We start from the raw sequence: 27,368 nt of genomic DNA on the forward strand, positions 1-27,368 counted from the left end.
CTGCACCTGTGGCTTGGCAAACTTTGGCTACTAGACAATGATTTTGGCAATATCTTGAGGCGAACTGCAGTTCTCTGTTGGACCAGGAGATGTTTGGGTCATGGAGTGTCAGCCATGGGATACCCAAGATCACGGGGAAATGAGGAACCTCGGTAACAAAGGAGATTTCTTCCATGTGTTCCCTTATCCACATTCTGGTGGGCTCGGTCCATTGGCTTACTGGACTTGTCTTCAGGGGTCGGCCGTCTATGGCTTGTACCACCCGGGCGTTCTTGAAATCATGATATTGTAGTCCCAGAGAGTTAGCATAGTCTCTATCGATGAAATTGTTTGTTGCCCCAGAGTCTATCATGGCATGGATCATGACGGGTCCCTTTTTTACTGACCACAGTGTGACCACCAGGAGAAATAGGACCCCCGTTTGCGGCTCTTGAGTGGAGTTTCTGACCGGGTTGGCGAGCCCTTCTACGCCCGATCGCTGGCTTCCCCCGCCGGCTTTGTTCCATCCGCCTCGGCTGCCTCCGCCTCCGCGGAAGGCCGCCGCTGCCAGACGGGTGGGGGGCTTCTTCTTGGCTGGGCACTCCCTGGCAAAGTGGCCCCCATTCCCACAGTACCAGCACAGATTCAAACATTGGCGGCGGGCCTTTTCAGCAACATCCAGCCTGGGGCGCACATTGCCCAACTGCATTGGCTCCTCCTCACTTCCCATGGGACCAGGGGCTGGCAGTGGGGGTCTCCATACTGGACATGGCTGGACAGTGGTAGAAGTGGAGGACCTTACCCCGGCTCTTCCACTCTGGCCCCGGAGCCACTGTTTCTTATTGGCGAGCAGGATTTCAGCCCGTAAACATTGGGCGATGAGTCTTTCAAGAGTCCCAGGGGGATCTACCTTAGAGATTTCTTCCTGCATCTCGAGGTTGAGGCCCTCGCGAAATTGCCCCCTGAGGGCTACATCGTTCCAGCCGGTGTTTTGAGCCAACACCCGGAACTCGGCAATGTACCGGGACAACGGTCTGTCCCCTTGGAAGAGGAAGAGTTTGTGGCCGGCCGCCTCCTCGTCGTCCCCGATCCCCCAGGTTTTCCGAAGATGGTTCAGGAATTGCTGTGTGGTGTTTAGGTGCGTGGAACCCGCATCGTACAGCGCCATCGCCCAAGTGGCCGCAGGCCCATCTAGGAGACTGAAAATCCACGCCACCTTGACATCTTCTTGGGCAAACTCGGCGTGGCGGGCTTCTAAGTACGCCTGGCACTGGCGACGGAAGACATGGACCTTGGAGGCTTCTCCGGAAAACTTGGTTCGTAGCGCTAGGGCAGGGAGACGGGCTCCACGTTCCTTTAAGCCCCGTATCTCTCCCTCCTGCTCTCGGAGTACGTCCCAGATCCGGTTGAATTCGTCCTGGGAAATGGTGTAACTGGGTGTTGGGGCCCGGGCGCCCGCTCCGGCTCCTGGTGTGACAGACATACTGGCCTTAGGTTGCTTGGTGCTGTGTCGGCGGAGTCAAACTGTCAGACCTCTGTCAGCTGGGCACCAAGAACCATACACGGAGGCCAGTCTCTATCTAATATCTTTATTAAGGAAATATATAAAGACAATAAAAACAAGTGAAGAATATAGTTCAGAAGCAGACCTTTCAAATGAGGTCAAATATAGTCTAAAAAAGTATTGTCCAATAAATGATATTAGAGTTCAAAGTTTTAATCCACTTGACCGAAACACACACTTCTGCCAAGCATTAGTGTGGGGAAATGTCAGAGTCTTAGAGTCCAAGGTAGCTTGACAACAAGGCTGGAACAAGGCTGGAAATAAACTTGGTTCTTTGACTAGGTCCGTGACTAGAAACAAGGTAATCCGTGGATCCTGGAACAAGGTTCGTGGTCGAAAGCAAGGCGATGCATAAACTTGAATACGTGATCTGGGAGGCAAGGAACTGGGGTTACGAAGTCCACACACGATCTCACTCCTGAAGCTGATCTGTTGACTCTGCAAAGAATCTCCCACGCCAAACACCTATATTGGGTCTCGTTTTCCCGCCAACAATCTCTTTCCCTAGAGAACGAGAAGCGAAACCCAACTCTGTCCAGATGCATGACTCCTTAGAATTTCCCAAGGGAAGCAGGCCTAATCAGCCTGTTGTTTGGCAGCGATCTGTAAACTCCTCCGATTTGCTTCTCTGACTCCTCTGTCTCTAGAGTAAGATTCCTTCCTGGGAAACGGAGGGGAGTAATGCCCAAGGCCTGTTTTACTGAATTCTTGAGGGCAAACATCAACATCCGGCAGGTGAAGGGACTCCGGCTCTTGTTGAACCGGCGAAAACCCCATGTTTTCATCTTCATCTGCCACGATAGTACTAGGAACAGGACTACAAGGCCCATGAGGCATCACAGAAGGGCGGGATATAAATGTTGTAATAAATAAATAAATAAATAAATAAATAATATTCTAGGAGTGTACATATCTAGTACCCAGTCACTATTTAATGCACTCATGTTAAGCCACACATTTCCTTGAAGGGAACTAAGGATCTATTTTAAAAGCCCCGTAAAGGGGTAATATTCATATGAGAGAAGTGTCAGAATGCACTGAATACCCATGGAAAGTATAATTAATTGGTACTTAATGAACTTTGGTGTTGGAGGAAAATCCTGAGAGTGTCTTGGACCACAAGAAGATCCAACCAGTCCATCCTCCAGGAAATAATGCCTGGCTGCTCACTGGAGGGAAGGATATTAGAGGCAAAGCTGAAGTATATCATAGCAATATTTAGCAGTGAACTTATCAATTCATACTCCACTACAATGAAACTCCCCACGCATATGCCCACATATACACAGAGAATCAAGAAATGTGTCTAAATTCTTAGCTTCTGACTGAGCATCTTTGATTCCCTCTATAAGCTGCTAATATTAGATACCTCTCTGCTCCAGCCAGCTCAGAAACCTTTTGATGCAGCAACACATTGTTCCTTGTGAAAGGGGGGCAGGAAAGCTGGCAGTGCAGCTAATAAATGTAATTATGATAAAAGCCCCCTAAATTGCTCCATTCTGCACTGTCACTCACAGCCCAGCCTCCTATTGCTCCATCCTGCTCCACACAATGACCTTTGTCATGCTTGAGCAAATAGCTCCCTGCTGCTATTTGACTCTTACTGAGTGACCAGATGGGGCAGTTTTGCTTCATTATTTGTGCCTGTGAAGTGGAAACGACAACAGAAAGATTCATTACTGTCACGACTGTCTCTGCAAAGCTCCCCTGATTTATTAGGGCATAACTGCTGTACTGGATGTAATGAGACATAAATGTTCTCTAAGGCCTATGAACTCAAGAAGGAAATGCACTGCCATCAAGAGGCTATGGCACAGCTAATTTATTAAAAGCTTAGATTATGCAGTCACTGGAGGATAGGGTGGGATGGGGGTTTGAGGGTAGATTAGCAACACACACTAATCCGTTTGTGCTGAGAGGAGACATGATAGCCATGTACAAATATGTGAAGGGAAGTCATAGGGAAGAGGGAGCAAGCTTGTTTTCTGCTGCCCTGCAGACTAGGACATGGAACAATGGCTTCAAACTACAGGAAAGGAGATTCCACCTGAACATCAGGAAGAACTTCCTCACTGTGAGAGCTGTTCGACAGTGGAACTCTCTCCCCGGGGCCGTGGTGGAGGCTCCTTCCTTGGAGGCTTTTAAGCAGAGGCTGGATGGCCATCTGTCGGGGGTGCTTTGAATGCGATTTCCTGCTTCTTAGCAGGGGGTTGGACTAGATGGCCCATGTGGTCTCTTCCAACTCTACTATTCTATGATTCTATGATTCTATGATTCTATGATTCCTGGCAATTATAATTTTTAAAAGTAATTTGGCACCAGGATATTGGTAGGAAAATTGCATTTTGCAATTATTTTAAAGAAGACTCATCTATCTGTTATTTCTGCACAGAGAAGAAGCACAGAGGTCATAAAATGTGTGTGTGTGAGTGAAAGACAGAGAGAAACCTTGAAACACTTGTTTTTGGGGAGGGGGTGATTGATGGATTTTACCCAACACACACATCATGGACCATATACAGAAACAGATAGGATTTGTGTGGTTAGAAATCCAAACATTTCTAGACGAGAAAAATGTGTTGACAACATATAAGCTTTTTTTTAAAAAAGTGATTAAACTCTACATACCTTTGTAAAACATGTGCAACCATTCAGTTTCCATTTTTAAAATGCACACAACGCTGCCAGCACAAATAAGAGGAACAGTAAGTAATGGACTTAGCAATAGGAAATTCATGAAAAAAAATACCTTGTAAAACCTGCCCACCCCAGTCTGTCTGTTTTTTCTATGGAGAGAAAGCAATGTGTAAAAGTGCAGAAAGGAGTGTAGAGAGATTTCTCAAACATTCTGCATCGTAGCAACGAAGGATAAACTCACATGTCATTCTGTGATGCCTCATGGGCCTTGTAGTCCTGTTCCTAGTGCCATCGTGGCAGATGAAGACGAAAACATGGGGTTTTCGCCGGTTCAACAAGAGCCGGAGTCTTTTCACCTGCCGGATGTTGATGTTTGTAACCAAGAATTCAGTAAAACAGACCTTGGACATTCCTCGCCTCCGTTCCCTAGGAGAGAGTCCTATTGTGCAGACAGAGGAGTGAGGGAACAGAATCGCAGGAGTTTACGGATTGCTGCCAAACAACAGGCTGATTAGACCTGCTTCCCTTGGGAAATTCTAAGGAGTCTTGCATCTGGACAAAGTTGGGTTTCGCTTCCCGTTCTCTAGGGAAAGAGGTTGTTGGCGGGAAAACGAGACCCCAATATAGGTGCCTGACGCGGGAGAATCTTTGCGGAGTCAACAGAGCAGCTTCAGGAGCGAGATCGTGTGTGGACTTCGTAATCCCAGTTCCTTGCTTCCCGGATCAAGAATTCAAGTACTGCCTTGCCTTGCTTTTAACCACGGATCTTGTTCCAAGAATCACTGTTTGCCTTGTTCCTAGTCACGGACCTTGTTAAAGAACCAAGATTATTTCCAGCCTTGTTGTCAAGCTACCTTGGACTCCTAAGACTTTGGCATTTCCCCACACTATTGCTTGGCAATAGTGTGTGTTTCGGTATTGGATTTAAACTTTGAACTCTAATATCATTTATTGGACAATACATTTTTGGACTATTTTTGACCTCTTTTGAAAGGTCTGCTTCTGAACTATATTCTTCACTTGTTTTTATTACTTTTATACATTTCCTTAATAAAGATATTAGATAGAGATTGGCCTCCGTGTATGGTTCTTGGTGCCCTGCTGCCAGGGGTCTGACACATTCTGATGTTTTCAGAAAGAGAGTCAAATGGTTCTATGCTTAGCTCAGCATGCACCAAAACCATAAAGTGATTGCTTCAACATGTGGCTGGCTTGCAGCTTCCATTTAACATGCCACAGCAAAGGTCCTGGTTAACGATGATGACTTTTTTGACTTGATCCTGTCTGACATCTACAAGATTTAGTCATCCCATCCCGTATGCATAACTGATTGTGTGAATGTTGATCTCAGCATGGACCAGTTTTCCACATGTAACAGCAGACAACATTTTTGTTCCTGCTATATATTTGCAAGGATAGGGAAAGGCAGTGTTTGCTGAAAGGGGCAACAAGATGGTAACTAGGCTGAGTACAAAACATAATGGAGAAAAGAACCTTTAGGGCTCAAACATATACAGAGTCTTTATGTATGTATGCAAATCTTAGTACAGTAGAGTCTCACTTATCCAAGCTAAACGGGCCAGCAGAACGTTGGATAAGCGAATATGTTGGATAATAAGGAGAGATTAAGGAGAAGCCTATTAAACACCAAATTAGGTTATGATTTTACAAATTAAGCACCAAAACATCATGTTATACAACAAATTTGACAGAAAAAATAGTTCAATATGCAGTAATGCTACATAGTAATTACTGTATTTATGAATTTAGCACTAAAATATCATGATGTATTGAAAACATTGACTACAAAAATGTGTTGGATAATCCAGAACGTTGGATAAGCGAATGTTGGATAAGTGAGACTCTACTGTATTAGGAAAAACATCCTGACAGTAAGAGTTGTTTGACAGTGGAGTATGTGGCCTTGGAGTGTGGTGGTCTCCTATGGAGGTTTTTAAGCACAGGCTGAATGCCTACCTATCCAAAGGGTTTCGATTGTGTTTCTGCATGGCAGAGGGTTGAACTGGATGGCCCTGAGGGTCTCCTCCATCTCTTTGATTCTATTAACAATCAATCTAGAATACAAAAAGAAATCACCACCACCCTTTAAATATGGCTTAAATAGCCATGCCACTCTAGTATCAGTTTTAAAATATCGTGCTTCAAATGCAAAGGCTTAGTGACAATATTATATAAATATTGTGACATTTAACATATATAATATGCAAGAGTTAAAATCTATATGAGGGAAAGATTTGGATTATGTCATTAAAGATGAAGCTTGGCATTCTGCTCAACATTTACAATGTCATAAACTAAACTTAGAACATCATTATTACTGGAATTCACTACAGACTGATATCCTTTCTCTGAATGCTTGGGGACAAGAACTGCTTTATTTTTCTGATTCCCCCTCCCCCCGGATTTCCTAATAATGAGAATATCTTGGAGATGCGACCCAAATCTAAACACAAAATTTATTTGTTTCATATACATATAGGCTGAAGGAAGCTTAATACACAAAATGTGTTTCCATTGAGCAATCATAAAGTAAAAATGTCACTATCTCAGGCACCCATATGGACAGTTCTGAATTTTGGAGCATTTCAGATTTCCATATAAAGAATACTCAACTTTTCTCTTTTTATCCCTGCAGTGTCCAACAGGAATCCCCCCCCCCCCACAATATCTTTGAAGCTACACAACCCTCGGGCAGGCAGCAGCGGTAACCCCTGAGGTCCTATTGCTGTGCACACTGCTACTATTCATATAAGCCAAACACATTGATTTGTCAACTTCATGACTTATCAATATAACCTTGAAATATGTCATATAACCTTGTAATACCTATGGTAAAATGTAAAGCATGAGGTATGTGACCATTTTTGCCATCTTTCTGTATTGTGGTACCAAAAGAGAACACATCTTTAGTTTAGATTTCATTCTGGGAAGATAGATAGAGGTTTACCATAGGTCAGTGGTTCCCAACCTTTGGGTCTCCAGGTGTTCTGGACTTCAACTCCCAGAAATCCCAGCCAGCTTACCAACTGTTAGGAACTATGGGAGCTGAAGTCCAAAACACCTGGAGGCCAAAAGGTTGGGAACCGCTGCCATAGGCAACCTTGTAGGGTTGTGCATTAAATGACACCTGGTAATAGACACATTTCTAGAAGTACAGTGATTACTAAATAAAGATCTAGAATGTACCTAAACAAGATCTAGGGCTTCTAATTAAGTAACCAATGCACTGTGTGGGCATCAGAAGAAAATAAAAAACCTAAGTCAGGGCTCATGTGTCAGGTTGATTCCAACATACCTCCAAGTGGAAAGAGAAGGTAATAATGGAGCCTTCCAGAAATATTGCTTCTAATATAGTTACGTTTTCAACCCAGGGCCTCAACTAAGGAGTATAAAGAACTGGACACTTATTTTATTTTGTAAAATAAGGGTGTTTTTTCTTTATTTTTTAAAATTGACTCGGCTATCACAAAACTATCTATTATTCAGTTTCAATATTTCTGGCATGAACATTACTGTTAAGCATATGGCATGGACCCATTACTGTACAATGCACTATATTTGGATATTCACAGGCTGAACTACCTCCAGCAAAAAGTAATGTGTCAATAGAAAAAAAAAGTCTGAGATCTAGGAGGAAAAAGATGCCGTACCTTCTGCAGGATGTTATCAATAGTCATAGAGAAATCCAAGACATGTTTCTGCATCTGGTGGCACCTCCATCTCAACCTACTGATAGAAGCTGCATGGATTGGAGGCTGTTGCAATGGTGGTGTGGCGGGTGAACTACTTCTCCTGGATCAGCGTGCAATGTTAGGGGAGTCAAAATAAGCCATGAGATCTATACAGCTCTGCCTTCTAGTCCAAAAACAGTCAGGAAATTCAGCAGGAAAAACAAAGAATATGCCCCTCAGCACCTTCTCCCTGTGGACTGTGGTGGAATCTCCTTTTTATGGAGGTTTTAAAATGAAAGCTGGGTGGCCATCTGTTGGTGTGCTTTGATTGTTCAGTCCTGCATAGTGGTATTGGACTGGATAGCCCTTGGGGGCTCTTCCAATTCCACAATTCTATGCCTCTATAAGTGTGACAAGGATCATTCTCCACAGAGAAACTGTCTGCATCCCAGAAAGTTGCATTGTCCTAAATCAGCCATATGGTAGAATTAGAAAGTAATAAATCTGAAGTTTTGCCATCCTTTAAGGTTTAATGTACTCTACAATAAGTTACTGCCATCTTTCTGAGGAGCTTTCTCCCTTTAGAGACTTCTATAACTTGTTCCCAAAGGAAAGTGTTTATTTCTAGTAATTTTACAGAGAGAAAAATACAGCAAAGTGAAATGTGAAAGACTGGCAGCTCAGTTCTATGCATATTTTCATCATCAGTAATTCCTATGAGCTGGAAGCACCTTCATATTTACTGGGTTAAGACCCACTGAGCATGGCATGGGGCCAAATAAACGTGTGGAGGAAGGGACAGAATGACACTTAGTTTCAGTAAATACACACTGTTATGACTAAAATCTAACCTTCTGAAAATAGTGGTAACAATTAAGCAAAGTACAGTGTAAGGCCATATGCCTCTTGCAGTTGTATAACCTCAGCAATGACTTTAATCATTCACTATTCCTTAGAGACCTGGAACAGTTTATTCCAGCACAACCTCTTTGGGAGCTTTTGCGTCTAGCAGAGACCAAAGTGCTGTTAGCACTTGATTAAATGGTATGATGGGAATATGGGGCAGTTTCATTTGCCACTCAGCAACCCATTAATAGGTCACTCTGGAGCAGCAAAAAGTAGCTCCAAACATTTATGTTTTGTTGAATTGCTTTATTTTTGTAAATCTAACCTGATACCTGGGTGGAAAAATTTAGTTCATTAGTAGTGTTTTATACATTGTTCACTTTACCTTATGTTTCCCTCATGCCTCTTAAAATAGTTTTGCATTTAAAATGCTCTGAACTGAATTCTAGAAAAGCCAGGTGTTTTCTCATTAAATTAGGGATGAAAAGACATTAGTTCCATTATGCCTATATTAGGAATTTTAGTTACTTTTGAAACTGCAATAAACAAATGTCCTCAAATGTATAAATCCTAACATGAATTGATCAAAATATCTAGGCTATTACAAGTCTTATAACTTATGTATTGTTTTAGTTAAAATATTTATTTATCACCCTATATCTAAATATCTGAGTAGCTTACAATGAAATCATTTTAAAACAATTAATAACAACAACACTTTGGCCTGATTTGTTCAATTATTTATGAGTTTGAGCCAGATAATTTTAAATACATAGCCGTGTTTGACTTGCCACTGAATGCAGATTTCTAACTGGAGCCGGCTATAGGGAGCACCCTATTAAAGCAGCTCCACTGGCTGCCGATAAACTGCCGAGCCCAATTCAAGGTGCAGGTTTTGAGCTATAAAGCCCTATACGGCTCAGGCCCTACCTATCTCCGTGATCGCATCTCCCCCATGAGCCAGTGTGGACCTTGACATCATCCAGGGAGGCTCTTCTCGCACTCCCACCACCGTCTCAAGTGCGGCTGGTGGGGACGAGGGAACGGGCCTTCTCGGCAGTGCCCCCCTGGCTCTGGAATGCATTGCCAAAAGAGATCAGGCAGTCCCCTACATTATCCAATTTCCGTAAGGAACTGAAGACCTGGTGGTGTCGGCAGGTTTTTCAGTAATTACATTGGAATACCGCCGATTTCTGGGCCTGAATATATTGCACAAGATTTCTCTAACTTAAAATGATACATTTTAATGTATTGGGTTTATGGTTCCCGTCCCCTTGATCAGGTCATGTAAGTGTTATTTATTTCTATAATTGTATTTTTACTTTGCTTAATAATGTGTTATTATGTTTGCTATGTAATGTTTGTGTTGTTTTTATGATTGGAAACTGCCCTGAGTCCCATCCGGGAGATAGGGCGGTATATAAATAAAGTTTTTTTAATTATTATTATAATGCCATTGGCACCAACTGAGCCTCCAAAGGTAGGGTATTTCATAACTGGGTGTCACAACAAAGAAACCACTGTACAAGTGCTGATATTCAGACATAATATAAAAGATCAGCCAGTCCCCTCAGCTTAATTCTACCAGAAAGTTGATAGGGGAATATACAATCTGGCGTACACCTAGTGCACCACCCCCTTTGGGGTGAAGGACATAAGCTAAAACACTCATCTGGTATCCATCTTGTACAGGTGAGATGAAACAAAATGCCCTTGGAATGTGTAGAATTTGGCCTCAACAACTTTGAGGGAGTCTTCTCCGACACGTTCCCCTTAAAGGGTGCTCGGATTCAGGCTAACCGGGGACCAGGTGTTCTTGCCCTTATCAGCCGAGGGGTAGGCTGGGTAAGGGCACTACCTCGACTGGCATTTTCCACCAGATTTTCCACCAGAATAGAGTTACATTTAGTTTCAGAGTTGAATAGGTTGCCCATATTTAAACCCATTTTACTTGTGCTGTCTCGTTATTTCGGGGGTGGCAGGCAAAAAGTTATCTTTTCGATGCTATGTTTTATCAAAAGATACATTTACAAGTGTATTGATAAAACATCCCAAAAAGAGGTTAAATGCTTTCATATATATACAATTCTACTAAGCTTGTCCCTCCCCCCCCAGTGTTTATCAATATGTATGCAAAATAAGAAAAACAGGATTGAAATAACTTCCTATGGCTATTCCTTCAAATACCAGGTATCTGAAGCCATTTCCTCAGACTATAGGAGAAGGAAAGATGGAAAGTGAGTATACTGAGGAATCAGTTCACCATGAACCATTTTCAGTTCTGTTATAAGAACTTTGTAACTTCAAGAACTGGTACCTAAGCTTGACTCCTTCCCCCACCCCTCTCCATCTTTCTTGTCCTTTAATGTTTTGCTAGGTTAAAAGTCTGTTGACAATGACTATCTTTTCCATTCCTGACATGTAAGCAACCTTGTGAAAGTTTTCTGCTGAAAAGTGAGATAAAATACTTTACAAATGCAATAAATATAACTAAAAGCTTTATGTACAATTTGGAACCTTTGAAGTACAGAATAACAAGAGGGTTCATGCTGCATCAATTTAGTTCCAACATGTAAACAAGACTGAATAAATCAGCACTTCACATTCAGAAGAAAGGCAAATAGGCAAATGTAGAAGAAATAGAGAGAAAAAGATAATTCTTTGTTGCCTAGAAACTGAAACAACCTAGATTACTAAGAACTTTGGTTGTGGACTCCTTTTAAGTGACTACCCTTTGTGGGACAAAGGATACTCTGATACAATCGTTCTGTGCTATTATCAAGACAGCATCAGAAGAGATACTTCAAGAATTATGCCAATACTTTTATACTTTGTGCACAGTCATACACTCTGGAAAAGTCAGAACTACAGCGGTATCTAACCATAGCTCAGTTCTTTTATGTGCATAATTGTGGTAACTTAAAGCACACAATCACCTTCTCTTTCTCTTCTGTAGACACAGATATGAATTTTCATGGGAAGTGAACACTTGATCAAAGCAAAATTACTCAAATCTCTTGGAAATGTTTATAGTAACCCACTTGTTCCTGTCACAGATGTTTCAGCTGGTACAATTTAGCTAGTGTGCACATTTACTTAAAGAAATGATTAACAGCTTCTTTTTTTCTTGAAAGTTCTCAAAGAAAAGGTTTTTTAAAAAATAAAATAATGAATAGCCATAATTGCTTTTTTTTGTTCTTTACTACTCTTCTATGGAAAACACATTTCAGTACATATCAATTCCTGCACAATAATAAGTTTTAAGATGATTAAACACAGGCTCTTTTATTTTTAAAAAGTTTCATTTTAAGGGAAGGTGGCCATAAAAGATAATTGAGAGCCTTTTGCATAACTAAGCAAGATTAACATGCAATCCATCATCTGATTGGTTGCTTTATTGGTTGTCTAATTTATCTAAATTTTTCAGCCTACTTGACTATGGTTTGTAGATGCCATTAAATACTCATCACTATGCCCTTGGAAACAGAAACACTTTAATCCAAAGCCAGGTCTTAAGGTCTGCCTTCTCTAAGTCCAGAGCAATCAACACATCTGGTATCCAGCATCCTATAAGAATATGTATGCTTTAAATGAAATGTATCACAGAATACAATGAAGGCAGACCCTCAGGGGGGAAAGTAGACATTCACGCTTTTTAATTATTCTAAATGACTTCTTAGAAGTGGGAGTGAAATTAAGACAAATCCTGCGGTTTCCATTTCTCAGCACTGGATTGTTTTTCCAACCTCTGTGAAGACTGTGTAGCCATTCTTACTGGGCAAATAATGAAGAATTGACTATATCTGGAACTCCTTATTCTCCCTTATTATTTCTCTTCTCTTTATATAGGGACCAGGATATCCAAAAGATAAACTCTTTCCATTTGAGTCTGTTTAGAATGTAAGATTCAAAGTGGAGGCCCTGTTGTGTGTCTGCCCAACTTAAGAGTAAGCTTGGGAACACAGGAGTCAGGGCTTTCTCTGCCGCAGCATCTCTGTTGTGGAACTCCCCCCCAATGGAAGCCCATTTGGTCCCACTCATTCTGAGCTGGCTTCTTGTGGGAAGCCAGACTGCTCATAAGATCTTTGAGGCTTAACAGCAAGGTCAGTTTAGGGATTGTTTTTTGTACAGTGATATATATTGGGTTCTGTGTTATTAACTGGGATGAGGCATCCACTGGGTCTTGGAACGTATCTCCTGTGAATAAAGGGGAACTAATGTAAGCTTAGTTTTGGCTAATACAAAAATGATCAAGGATAGTGGGTTGCTATGAGTTTTCCAGACTGTTTGGCCATGTTCCAGAAGCATTCTTTCCTAATGTTTCACCTGCATCTATGGCAGGCATCCACAGAGGTAATGAAGTATGATCAAGGATAGTATGCAAACATAGCCTGAGTCCTTGAATTGTCTTCCAGAAATAGCAGAGGTAACTATAAATAATGTTTAGACATACATATGAAGAGAATTGATCTCCAAAGGAGTCTATTTATATGAAATAGGGCTGATCCCATCAGAAAGAGCCAATTTTTATAAAATGGAAAGAAAACAAAGGTCAACCATTTAAATATATGTCTTTCTGCCCTTAGTTTGTTCCTTTGTAGTTTTGACTTACATGAAATCACAACTACGAACAATTTCTTATTATATTATTCTGTTTTCTTTTCTTTTTGCAGCATGTCAAACAGAAAATGGTAGATTATACAATGAAAAATTACAATACAGTGGAATATGTCCCAAGTGATTTGTGATTGTGAGGTGTATTTTCAAGATATGAATCCTTAAGGAATACATACACTGAAATACACTGAATCCAGCAATAAATTCAAATCATTTTCTATGTTAAAACCAAGAATAATGTTTCATTTGTTCTTATGGGAAAACTCTGAAAGTCAGATGAAATTTTAACAGAGTGCAGAGCTCTAGTATTATCCCATGAAAATGTATATAACTCTGATATATAATTCACCTAAGGGCAGCTTTTCATAGAGCCAACTGTGATTATGACAGCAGAGTGAATTAAGACACATTCATTCCTGGATTTGGAATTTTCACAAATTAATGTATTTTGTAGTATGCATTTACTGGTGGAAGAATGATTTAGGAATTAAGTCTACTAAGGTTACTTAATAGTTCAGTGAGGACCCAACTTTACGGTGAGAGATTATTTTTCTGCCTCTGTACCCCTTTTAGGGCTGCAAACACTACCAATAATTCTAAAATCAGGGGGAGAGAGGCGGGGTGGGAGAGAGGGAGGGAGGGAGGGAGGAGAGAAATGACGGGATCCCTGACAACTCAGCAGCCCGCTATGAAGCATTTGCTCGGTTATTTGTGGACAAAGTTGCTTTGATCCGCTCTGGCTTTGACACCATATTAACAGCAGTCTCTGAGGATGTAGCACGAGCATCTGCTTGTCCCATTTTGATGGATTTGTTTCAATTGGTTCAGCCTGAGGACATGGACAAGGTGCTTGGAGAGGTGAGGGCAACCACATGCATCCTAGACCCCTGCCCATCCTGGCTGGTGAGAGAAGCCAGAGGGGGATTGGCCGAGTGGGTGAAGGTGGTGGTGAATGCCTCCCTTCGGAAAGGCATTGTTCCAGCAAGCCTTAAATTGGCTGTGATCAAACTGCTGTTGAAGAAGCCATCACTGGACCCCACTCAATTGGATAACTATTGGCCTATTTCCAATCTCCCTTGCCGGAATGGGCCTTGGAAGTACTGTTTTGCAGTGGCTCTGGTACTTTCTGGAGGGTTGTTCCCAGATGGTGTAATTGGGGGACACCTGCTCGGCCCCACAACCATCGACTTGTGGGGTCCCGCAGGGTTCAGTACTGTCCCCCATGTTGTTTAACATATACATGAAGCCGCTGGGAGAGATCATTCGGAGTTTCGGGGTGAAGTGTCATCTGTACACAGATGATGTCCAGCTCTGTCACTCCTTTCCACTTGTCACTAAGGAGGCTGTTCAGTTCCTGAACTGGTGTCTGGCCGCTGTGTCGGACTGGATGAGGGCGAATAAATTGAAACTGAATCCAGACAAGACAGAGGTCCTCCTGGTCAGTTGCAGGGCCGAACAGGGTATAGGGTTACAGCCTGTTTTGGACGGGGTCGCACTCCCCCTGAAGACACAGGTTCACAGTCTGGGTGTTCTCCTGGACTCATTGCTGAGCCTGGAACCCCAGGTCTTGGCAGTGGCCAGGGGAGCATTCGCACAACTAAGACTTGCTGATTGATTTGGTATAGGCATCTAATTGTGCCAGCGTTGTAAGCCGCCCTGAGTCCCTTCGGGTGAGAAGGGTGGGATATAAATATTGGGAATAAATAAATAAATAAATAAAATGACTAGAAGTCTACTTTGAGCTTTGGGTTGTTGTTTTTTTGTTTTTTTGTTTTTTACAAAACTGTTAAACTACGTTGTGTGGGGGTACTAAGAAAACTATTTAAAGGATTCTTACTGTTAAGTAACTACAGTCAGTTCTCCCTATCAACAGATTTTACGTCCATGGATCCAACCATCCATAGCATGAAAAAAATTAACAATTGAAAAGGCAATTGGTATTTTATATAAACAGTATCATTTTACCACAATATTGTATTTATAGGGGCTTGAGCATCCAGGGATTTTGGTATCTACAGAGATGGTGGGATAGGGTTCTAGAACCTAACCCCAGCAGATGCCAAGGACCCACTGTAATAGAGGTCATTGCTCAAACAATGAAGTATAAGTTTCAGCTCTGATCCTCTCAGTTGTTCAATATCTTGGATAAAGAACCACCAACAGCCATGAGTCATTTTCACATTCCTAATAATGCTGAACTCAGATGACACTGTGCAAATAAATGTAAAAGTATTTTTGTTGGACTGATTTCTTACACGTTGATTAAAATAGGTAGGTAGGTAGTGCATTGTTAAGTGGACTTTGAAATTCAGATGGATCAGAGGGGCATGTTGCCTCCTTTTGATCAAACAACCATGTCATGTTGCACTTTATATGTGTTCACAGTGTGGACAATGACATTTGATGCAAACTCAACAAGAAAAATGTATTCGTCTTGTTCTTATGCAGTAGGCAAGAAATCTCATGGGGGTTAGCAAACTCTTGCCAGACATGTCTCATCATGTTTAGACACTCTATCTCATTGAAAATGAGTAATTTGCCCAGCTTACCTCATATTCTTAAGCTAGAGCCACCATAGGGGTAACAGCAAGCAAAATGGAGTTTAGGTAAAAAAAATTGAATACAAAACTTTAAAGCAAATAATAATGAAGAAAGTACAAAAAATATTTGGGGATAGGATCAAGAGAATGAAAAATTATTATGTGAAGGCTGACATGATGAGCAATGAAAGCATTTAGCTGCTGCTCATTGGTGGAGGAATCCTAGAGAGAGCTATTCTTTTAGCTGTTCAATTCCTGGTCTCTCCAGAGGTGTTTGGTCTACGGTGAAATTCAAGATGCTGTACTTTCTGCACTGTTGGTCAGATCCAGCAGGATTCTTCTCTCATGCAATGGTTTCTTACCCCCCCCCCCAACCTTATTTCTTTTCCTAAGGCAAGGGAATTGTGGCAATATTTAATCAGTAAGCTTTTATACTAGCATTTCCCTTTACTGAATGAGGCCATTGATCAAAATATTTTGGAAAAGCATTTTCCCAAACTAATTCAGAATAAATATGTAGTGATTCAAAATGAATCTCACACAGCATATAAAACTGTCTGAGCTACATCACATCATTGCTTGATGCAGTACAATACCATCCCTTCAATCAATCACTTAAATTATAGTCCACCTTTCTTCTAGACCAAGGACGTCTCAAGGCAGGCAAACTATCACTGCAGTTGATAGACCCTATTACACAACACCACTTACATCCTGCTAACAGTTTGCCTATGATGCTCCAATCTCTAGCTATTGAGTTTTTAAAAACATATCAATAACATCCCATCTCACTACATTTGCACTACGTATTGTTGTGCAATGGATGCCTTCCTCTTCTGTGCCACCATGCCAGCAGTACTGTGACATCAGGAAGAGGAGTTCTCCTCTCTCACAATCACCCTCCCACCCAAACTGGCTGTTTTCCTTTTAATGCTGGAATTGCACAATTATTTTAAAAATAAATAATAAATAAACCATGAGTGCAGAAAGGTGGAGTTATGAGGTGTGCAGAAGTCTGATCACTGGACCACACATTGCTGAACCTGTGCAATTGCATTACATATATTCATAGTCTATGCTAACACAACTTTAGTGAAATAGCCATTTGTTGGAATGCAGTCCTAATTCTTAAGGCAGCTTATAAAAGGGAACATCATTACAATAAAATACATATAAAATATACAAAATATATGCTGTAACGGTATTTAATGACAATAATGTTATAACAATTTAATTCTGCAATTATCAGCCCTTTTGTAAACTGTCTTGACTATTTTTATCACACCAATCCACTATGTGCCTGTGAAAGCAGTGAGTTAGAAAGAAATGCCTCCCTTCCAGGTCTTAAATCTCAAGCAGACTCAAATGGGGAGATATGGTCCTTCAAACAGACTAGGCCTGAACTGTATTGGGTTTTATGGATCATAACCAGCACTTTGGAATGTGCCCAGGAGCAAACCAATGGCTAGTGAAATTGTTGGTAAAATGGAGTTATGTTCTCCCTGCAAACAGTCCAGCTTCAGGTATACAAAGCCATCTTCAGTTTCTTTAAAAATAATGTGTGGGCTAAAATAAAGTGCAGGAGGCATATTTTGTTTTAAAGAATAAATATGGCCTCGAGAGGTATCATACCTCCATTTAAAAAAATAAAATAAAATATCCCATCTAGGAATCAATGGGGACGGCTCACATCTGACCTAGGAACCAATGGTTGCTTTCCATGGTCTACACTGACTTGTAGCATGCCTCAATCTCAAACAGGATTTTCTCCAAGCATGCCACCACTGTTTGGAATGCTATGGCTTGAACCTGAGACCATCTGAAAATAAGCAAATTTTTCACTACTAGGTTGCAACCCTTCTAACACTGTCTCCACTGTATACTACAACTTGGAAAATACCTATTTCTTTTCATCAAAAGAAAATTCACTATGAGAAAGACATGACCATCCTAATTTCTGCTGTTCCTCATATATCACAAATGATTGATGAAGTCTTCCTTTGGTCCAGGAGATAGAGAGAACAAGCAACAGTAGTAACAGTCACTTTTGAAACATTTGACTCTTTTTTCCTATTCTACAAGAGAATCAATTTAACACTGCCAGGACAATAGTATTGTGAGGCTATTATATTTCCTGCTCCTAATGTTCCATGTGTGCAGCATCAGCATGTTGAAAAACTAGGCAGCACTGGTTAAAATTTTGGGGAGCAATTTAATATGCTGGAAATTGATAAATTGTCATTGCAGTTATGTCATGGCCCAGCTATTTATTTTATCAAATGTGTTTTTAAACATTATTTTACCCTTGTGGGAAGTTGCAAAAGAACCATGTGCTAGCCTTTTTATTCTCTTTTGAAACTCACAATAGGTGTTCTGCTATAGTACAGAATTGTGAAATCTTTATACGAAATCATATTTATTTATTTATTTACAGTTAACATTTCTTGATCATATATCATGATCCACATAGGAACCATGTCAAAATATAGAACACATTAGTTAACATGCTGCACAACCAATCTGTTAAAAGTCACATAAACACACGACACAAAATACATTACATTTGGGTGCACATACAAGCAAATACTGATCCCAAGCTAGTTTACACAGCCTTCTTCCAAATACAGTATGTATGGATAGATGTTTGTATATACATAGGTAAGTAATATATAAATGAATAAATACATACTCTGGGCCAGATGAAATTACTTAGTTCTGTGTGCTATAGGTGATTGAGTCATAAAGAGATTGTGACATATGGAAGAGAATGCATGTATTTCAATTCACAACCTTTCTTGATTTTAATAGCAAGATGATTTTTTCAATATAAAAAGGACACTCGTTCTTGTTATCCATACCTTACTTTGCATGCTTGGAAATGTAAGAACTGCCATACCAATTCAGTACATTGATAGCATTAACATCATTCAGCACTGGGAGGAAGATGGGGAGACATAGGACCTTATCACATTGAGGTCCTGAAGCTGAGTAACAGTGAAGGAATCCATAGGGCAGAGTGGCAAATCTGTGAGGTAGTGGATGAAATTGCATTGCCCCTTTCCCCATCACAGGGGAAGCCGTTGCTGCCCCCTGGCTTACTAAATTAGAACATAGGCAGTCAGACATATTTTGATTTTTTCCTCCCAACCCACTTTCAACTCTGAGCCGGAATGGAGCTCGGTCAGAAGTAGTCCTACATTGTATGATGGGCTCCAGCAGGCTCCATGTCCACTCTATATTGAAAGCATTGTACAGCGGGGCAAAGCCCCATGTGATAAGCTTGTAAGGCAAGGCTGGGCAAGCTCCAGTGGTCCAGTAGCAAATTTTCCCATTTCAGGACAAACTTTGAGGGTTCCATAAGACCCTCCACATGGAAAATCAAATACTGTAGGGGTTTGCTGTGTTTTTTTAAAAAACAAAACAAAAAACAGAACAAAACACTAAACATAGATGCATGGTAATTACTTGTCTTATAGTAAAATCACCCTTCCTTTTTAAAAAAATGACTGAAAAAAATGGAAAGCTGAGGGGCTTCTAGGCCATGTACTGCCTAGAACCTCTAACCTCTAACCTAACCTAAGATAACCTAAGAAGGAAAAACATTCTTCTAACCTAAAAGGAAAAACATTCATTTCATCAGTCTTCTTAAAAACATTGAACTTTCACTTATTGTTAATTGTATAGATGAAGAAAAGAGACCAAGGTATGATTCAGGGTACTTTTACATTTGAATTATAGTTTCCTGACCTTCTAAAATTGATAAGGTTATTTCTTTTTTTAAAAAGAACTGGAAACATATACATATTTTAGACTACAGCTTTCAAATGTCAATAATACATTGTTGCAAGTTGGGGGTGGGGGTGGGAGGCAGGACTCAAAGTTCCAGTCTCTGTATAAGATATGGGGTGTTCCTCATTGCTTCACTAGTTCTTTCTGTGGAGCATTAATGCTAAGTAAAAATAAAACTTAGCTCACATGTACCTGAGATATGATTGGATAAAGAGTTACATGGAAAACTTAATCATTTTGAGACCTCAAATAAATCCCAAACATAGGGTGGAACACATATGCTGACAAACCAGGGAAATAAGAGACCAGACAACAGGAGGGGAATGAAATAAGGGCAACTTTTATTAACTAGTTACTTTTAAAGTTGTTTCTTCTAGATAGCAAATCAATCGTTTAGGGGAGCAATTCGGTACTGGAGCAGCTGAAGTGGTTGGTCATCCCTGACATGAGCCCCAGCGTCCTTGGGTGAAACGCAACCCCTGATTAACACAGCTTCTCAAAGGTCCAGCTTGTATACTGGAAGGATGATCAATGGGTGTAAAGCCCTCAAAGTCACTTTGGCTTCTAACTAGGGCAAAAACCCCCAAATCAGCCCCAAGGACAGGAGATTAATTCCAACCCGCAGATTGCTTGATTCCCAGGATAAAGTCAAAATTCCCATCAAACACATAAAGTAGAACACTGAATCATAGCTCCCCCCAATATCTGCTTATTTAATTGACACCACCTGAAGCCAATTGTCTATAACTCTGTAACAGTGTATGGGAGGTGGAAAAAAAAAACTCTGAGAAGAGGGGGGAAATGTCTACCCGGATCCTAAGGTGACCACTTCAAACTACACTGTGAAAGGAGGCTGGTGGGCAGGTGGGCTGAAGAATTTCAAAAAGGAAGATGAGGGTGATGGCTGACTTAAATTACTTACACAAGCCACTTCCCCTCACCACATAGAAATGGTTTCGGGCCATCCCTGCATGACAGCAAATTGATTTACCCCATTTCCACTGCCAAAACATTTTGAAACCTCAAATAAATGCTAAGCATATTGTGGAACATATATATTGTGTATACATGACAAATGGCCTTATCCAGGTCAGTGTATGTTGATATAACTTTTCTCAGACCCAACAACACATAAAATTATTGTTCCACAGCCACAGCATAAAAACCAGCCAGGTCCAGGACATCCATTCATTGAATTTTCATCTAGCAACTCCAAATAGTCACAAATTAATAAATGATAAGAAAGAATCTCAGCTTTCTAATTTTATCTTTCAGCTTTTCATTTTCTTCTACGATAAGCTCAGTAAAATTCAAGACATGCATTGCTGTTATCCACAAATTGCACAATTAAAATATCACCTTATCTACTGACTCCACAACCATATTACTGTACATGACCATATTACTGAAGGGAATGTTCAAAGACATAAGCAGTTTTGGGCTGTCATTCTGCCCCCAGAGCTAGAGAGTATATCTCATGGTATATAATGCTATGTTTTCCTTTATGCACAAAAAGACATGCTAGGTTATTTTGCATTTGATTCCTTTCGTTAAAAACACTCATAAATGTGCGCTCATGCAAACATTTCTGTATTTTGTTTCTGCCAGTATTATTTGTTTTGTTTTTTAATGCACACATTTCTAGAACCAGATAACCGCATAACTATCATCTTCCTTTCCCATTCAGTGTAATACCACCATGCTTCAAAAGCACCTTGCTTTTACAAGCAAAATATACACCATCGTGTTGTTGTAACAAGACACATCTGGGCAGAAATGAATGCTTGTCTTTATTTGTTGTTGGTAAAATATCATACTGTGGAATAAATATCTTCAGAAGCGCTTTCCTTTAAATCAGGGGTCCCCAAACTAAGGCCCGGGGGCCGGATGCGGCCCTCCAAGGTCCTTTACCTGGCCCCCACCTTCAGTTTTATAATATAATACTTTTATATCAGTTTTAATAATATAATATATAGTATATACATATAATATTGATAAAATATTATTATGTTATACAATATAATACTAGTAATAATACCATATAATAATATTAATTATATGTTATGTATTACATATAATATTACAGTATAGTGGTATAGTTCAATATAGTAATATATAATACTAATATTGTGCTATGCTAATAATATAATATATTGTATGTACATACAGCTACTCTGAGTCCCCTTCGGGGTGAGAAGCGTGGGATATAAATGTAGTAAATAAATGAATAAATAATTTTAGACTTAGGCTCGCCCAAAGTCTGAAATGACTTGAAGGCACACAACAACAATCCTAATTAACTAGACTATCTCATTGGCCAGTAGCAGGCCCACACTTTCCATTGAAATCCTTATTTGCACTACAAATAAGACATATACAGTGTGCATAGGAATTTGTTCGTATTTTTTTCAAATGATAATTCGGCCCCTCAACAGTCTAAAGGATTGTGGACTGGCCCTCTGCTTTAAAAGTTTGAGGACCCCTGCTTTAAATCATATCTTTCAGGTCCTTAACAATACATAAATCTGTCTAGACACCATTAGGGCTAGATCAGGGATTTGTCATCCAGAACCTGAGATCTTGGAGATGTCATTGGGGTGGGTCCTATTGAACTCATTAAGCTTCAACTGTGGTTGTTCACAGCATGTCATTCAACTAAACAAAATAAATGTTAACACTTGATACAGGAAGAGATCTACAAAGCAGTTTTGTTCAAGCAGGCTGTAGCAATGGAGACTGGTAGTACATAGAGGAGAAAGGCATTTCTTAAGGCATTTTGTCTCAAGTAAGAATATATTTCTCATTGGAGATTTCTCCCTTTACCCTGTGATCCCAAGAAGAGGAACCATGTTCTGAGACTCAGAGCCAAGCCCTAAAGCCTTGGGATCTTACACAAAAACCCCCATCAGTTTAGACCCAATCATAACACTAAGTGAAATAGAAAACCATCCTTATGATATCAGGTATAGGTGCTCCACTGATAGGTATAATCGACTTACCTTCCTATCTGGCCAATTATACTTTTCAAATACTGCATCATAGGTGTCCACAGCACCATCTGTAACCAGCATTATAGCTTGACTGCAAATACTCCCTTGACCTGTGTGGTTGAACTGGGAAACATAAATATAACCAAAATACTGTGATTGTTATTTACCTTTTGACACATGTAGATAAATCAAACATTTTTTCTATGAGAAAACTGTGTTGTACTGAAATTTTACTAGGATAATCAGTGTTTTAGATCACTTTGGCAAGCCTATTCAGCCAATTTTAAAATGAGAACTTTTGTATTGTATTGTATATTAATCTTTGTTCAGGTATTTTAATATATGTAGAAATATATTTTAATGTGTGCATTTTACTGAATTTTTTGATGTGTTTAATTATGTTACGCCCTTCTTCTAGACATGAGGAGAGGTAGGTAAGAAATTACTACTACTAGAAATTACTACTACTACCACCACCACTTTTGTTGAGGATAGTGGACATTCCCAATGTGCTATACGTTCATCAAAGAAATTCCAAGTGTTTATTTTTATTGGAAAACATTCTTTCCCTCAAAAAAAATCAAGTGGTCCAAGAGAAACTGCTATGGTACTATGTTATGTGGTATTAGAAATGACAGATTTCAGAATCAGAGGAATTTTGTGAAAATATGCTAATAGAGTAGTATTCATTTATGGTCAGATAAATGAGAGATAGCCAAAACAAGCATTGGTTTATTCAAATTAGCCAAATAATCCCTGCAGTCGAAAGGGCATTAAAATGATTACTATTATTTCATCATCATGATTTAGAAAAGTAGAAACCCGAATTGATAAAGGACTAGTTCTCTCTTTTTGAAACAGTATGTTCCAAAGAAAGTGGAAAGGTATTATTAAAATATCTCAGAAATGTGCCATCATATCATGTTAATGATGATTAGGATACAGAATGCTTGGCAGTTTTGTGATCGGTAATATAGGTCATGACTAGCAGTTTGGTGTTTGTCTTGGTTAATCTCTGCCTGCATATTGCCAGAGCCGTGGATCCTGACACATCTTCATAAATGTATTTTAAAATATTACTTTCATCTATCTGCATAATCATAATAATTTAACATGTTTGCCTTTTAAGCAAGTAATTTAACATGATGAGTGATATTTCACTACGTGTATCTACAACCATATATATATAAATATATTGAATAGTAGAAATGATGAAAGTCCTAATAAAAATGACAATGATAAAGCACATTATGATGAAGTACAATTAACAGAGTTATTCCTCAGTCAACAGTGAAAACCTGGATGCATCCTTACATTTGGAGCACTTGGTTGTGATTAACCATCTTCAAAATGTCATAGAATTTATATTGGTTGGAATCCCCCCCCCAAAAAAAGGATAAATACAGGAAATATCTAATTTATCTTCAAATAATTACAGTTGCTATGTGGTAACATCAGGCATCTCACCACTTTTGCATATTAAACTTGGGAGGGGAGGGGATTTGGACAAAGCTTTGAGAGTATGTATTTAAGAAACATTCATACAAAAGCCTCTAGCTCTTTAATGTTCCAGGCAATAATATAATACTATTGTGAATTAATATTAACCAAGTTTAATTACCATATCCACAAATCAATCTAAAAATGAGATTAATAGACTACTAATACAGCAAAAGGACTTATGCATATGAAAGTGTGCTAAACGGTAATTTTCAAAAATGATCTACATTGCACATACCGTTAGATAAAGTGAATATTAACTCAACGATTACTATAAAAAGGCATGATTTCCTTTGATACTATCTGGCAAATGTTAAGGGGGAAATAAATATATATATATTTCTTTCCAGCAACTGAATATTGAAATGAAACCAATAACTTGGGGGGAAAGCAATTAACTTACATCACTGAGCATGTTGAAGGCTTCAACTAAAGCAATATCCAGCATTCCAATTCCTTTTGCAAACAGTTTGTCAAGATGTTCCCTGAAGTGCTGGGGGGGGGGGGGAGAGAAAAAAAAAAAAAGATTTCAGGCAAAGTATTTATCAAGACTTTACACTAAACTTACCCTCGAAATATTAAAGGCCAAGTCTGGCTTCTAGCACAGTATCAGCACCTTTTATAAAGTCTAAGAAAGTTTGGTCATTTTTTTAAAGTTCAATTCTTTGGCCTTTCTATTTCTGAGAAAAAACATACACTTTCACAGTAATACAGACTTACACCTCTCTTCTCATATTTATAAGTAAAACAAACATGTAGACTAAAAATAAAAAAGCAAAGAGAACAATGCCAAGAAAAACACCAATTAAGTGATTAGTAATGCAGTAAATACAGCTCTGAAGTATGCACGATAATTATTTTTTAAAAGTTAAAAATAGTTTATCTGGTGAGAAATCAGAAAATTCCTAATATTTCAAAACAATAACCCTTGCTATAAGGAATATTAACAGTAAATTAAGTACACGTTTTAGGATCCTATCCTAACTATACTTCTCAAGTAGTCAAGACCATTGGAATCAGTGGGACTCATTTAATGGTAGAATTGCACAGGGGTGTAAATCTTTCAGAAGAACATATTTTCCTTCTTTGGATTTCAAATGAGCAAGAGAGGCATAATTCATAGTTCACATTTCCTCGTTCACGGGCTGTCAGCTTTTTATCTTTCCCTGAATATTGTGTATCCCTCCATAACGTAGAAAAAGCAACTGACTTCAACTTATAAGCTACCCTAATCAATTAACTTATTGTTTTTCGAAGCCACCTTGGGCCCTGCTCTGGAAGAAAGGTAGCATATAAATATATTTAAAAGATTGACTGAAGATTAGCCTTTGTTTAAAAACTGAAGGTTAACAGCTTACACAGGGTGACTTTGGTCAAATCACATCCTCTTAACCTCAGAGGAACACAACTCCCACTGAACAAATCTTACCAAGAAAATCCTACAATATGTTTTACAAATGTGACTGAAATAGTTAACTTTCAGTTACTTATAGAGAAAAATGAATACCAAAAACCTCTGCTTTTGATATAATAGGTGTTCACCTAACATCCACTGACTGATAACACAAGGTGGTAGAATTAGGCACACAAAGAAGCCAGCTTCCAAAACACAAGCTACTTCTAACATGAAATCATACCTCAGTAATGAAAAATTCCATACGATGGTTACAACTCAAAGGACTGTCAATATTCCTTATGTTACTACTGCTGTACAATATAGTTAGACTTTTGCAATTATAGAAAGGAGTTAATTTACATGTATAATTTGTTATTGTGCCCAGTTACCACTAAACCCAGCAACAATAATACAGTTCTAGAATTTGTTGTGAAAAACATATGCTGTAAGATGAGATTTTCCCTTTGTCTGTAACAAATGAAACTGTTCATTCTAAAAACCATAAAGCTTGACCTTTTCTCCACTTAAATGAATAAATATGCATATATAAAAGAATGCATAGGGAAAAGAGTGATATATTGTTAAACGAAGTGCCATGAAAGGAAGTTATATACTGGAATGCCTTATATGAGATTTCCCCCTCCCCCAAATTTTCTCCATGAAACATTTTTTCCATATTCTTTATTGAAATAATGGATTCACACAGTTTTGTGGATGATAAAATATTATGAAACTTTCATAACTTAAGAGGGAGAAATTTCAGCTTATGGCAATTTTCAAGCATATGCTGTTGCCGCAAAACTAGGTGGGTTTTCCAAACCAATTAGTGTAGCTTTAATGTTCACGGTGACCCTGTAAATATGGTTCATGCAGCTCAATATTTTAAAAATGCCTAACGGCAAAGTCTTGTTCATTTAAATAAGCAGTTAAGGCATACTGAACTCTGTAGCTACAACAGGGGAATGTGTTTCACTACCTTTTGTTGTCAACAGTAGAACTGACAGTGAAAAATCTTTATATTCCAACTTTTTAAAAATAATGTTTAATTTTAATGACATATTATGCAATGTAAAATTAGGATATTAAAACACATTAGGAATGTCAGTTCTTAGGACTAGGGGAGATGTTCAGATAGAATTCTCCTTAAGGCTTCTCATATATTTACTATGGTATTACACATTTTTCTGCATTACCTCAACTTCAATAGGTAAATTCTATTATCCCATTTTAACCACATTGATCATACATATTACGCATAGTAAGTGTACTTGCTTTCCAGAACTTCTGTTGGGAGGGAATGTAATATAATTTAAAACTCTTCCAAATATTACTGTGCTCTGTGTCAATACTTAATTTGGCTTGGTTGTTTAATGTTAATGGGTTTGCAAAAAGCAGCTGGTTATGCTGACCTGATACTGGTTAGAGAGTCATATAATAATATGAATAATTAGCATAAGATTTATGGATATTGATATACAATAGGCACTGCATGGATACGATGTCTTTGGTCCATCTGGAACTGGGATTGGTCAATTTCAAATGGTAAGATATATTTTCACACCAATATATATATATATATATATATATATATATATATAGTATTTTTATACCTATTTTGTTTCTTGGGAGGAAAAGAAGACCCAATAATATTAGATGTATGATATGGGTTTTTTTAATATATAGTTTATATATATATAAAACTATATATAGTTTTTTACTTAACCATTTTTTCACAGATTAGCTTAACTGTTCTCTTCCTTATGGTGCAATAATTTGCTCTTTAATATGACTCTTCATGAGATTAGCATCATTATATGT

At 39.0% G+C, this 27,368-nt stretch overlaps 1 protein-coding gene across 3 annotated transcripts in view; it reads right to left on the minus strand.

Annotated features, from left to right (window-relative positions):
* cacna2d3 (calcium voltage-gated channel auxiliary subunit alpha2delta 3) overlaps positions 1-27,368 on the minus strand; it is a 713,907-nt gene that overhangs the window by 310,032 nt on the left and 376,507 nt on the right. For all 3 annotated transcript variants that reach the window (XR_010002615.1, XM_062969910.1, XM_062969909.1), the window contains exons 10-11: positions 24,558-24,647; positions 22,664-22,777 (exon numbers count right to left, since the gene is read on the minus strand). Coding sequence is in view for 2 of the 3 variants with exons in the window: in XM_062969910.1 (XP_062825980.1) it covers positions 22,664-22,777; positions 24,558-24,647 (204 nt within the window). In the remaining variant the exon portion in view is untranslated. The remainder of the gene's footprint in view (positions 1-22,663; positions 22,778-24,557; positions 24,648-27,368) is intronic.

Source organism: Anolis carolinensis, chromosome 2 (genome assembly GCF_035594765.1).
Source record: "Anolis carolinensis isolate JA03-04 chromosome 2, rAnoCar3.1.pri, whole genome shotgun sequence".
In the NCBI taxonomy this organism is placed as follows: domain Eukaryota; kingdom Metazoa; phylum Chordata; class Lepidosauria; order Squamata; family Dactyloidae; genus Anolis; species Anolis carolinensis.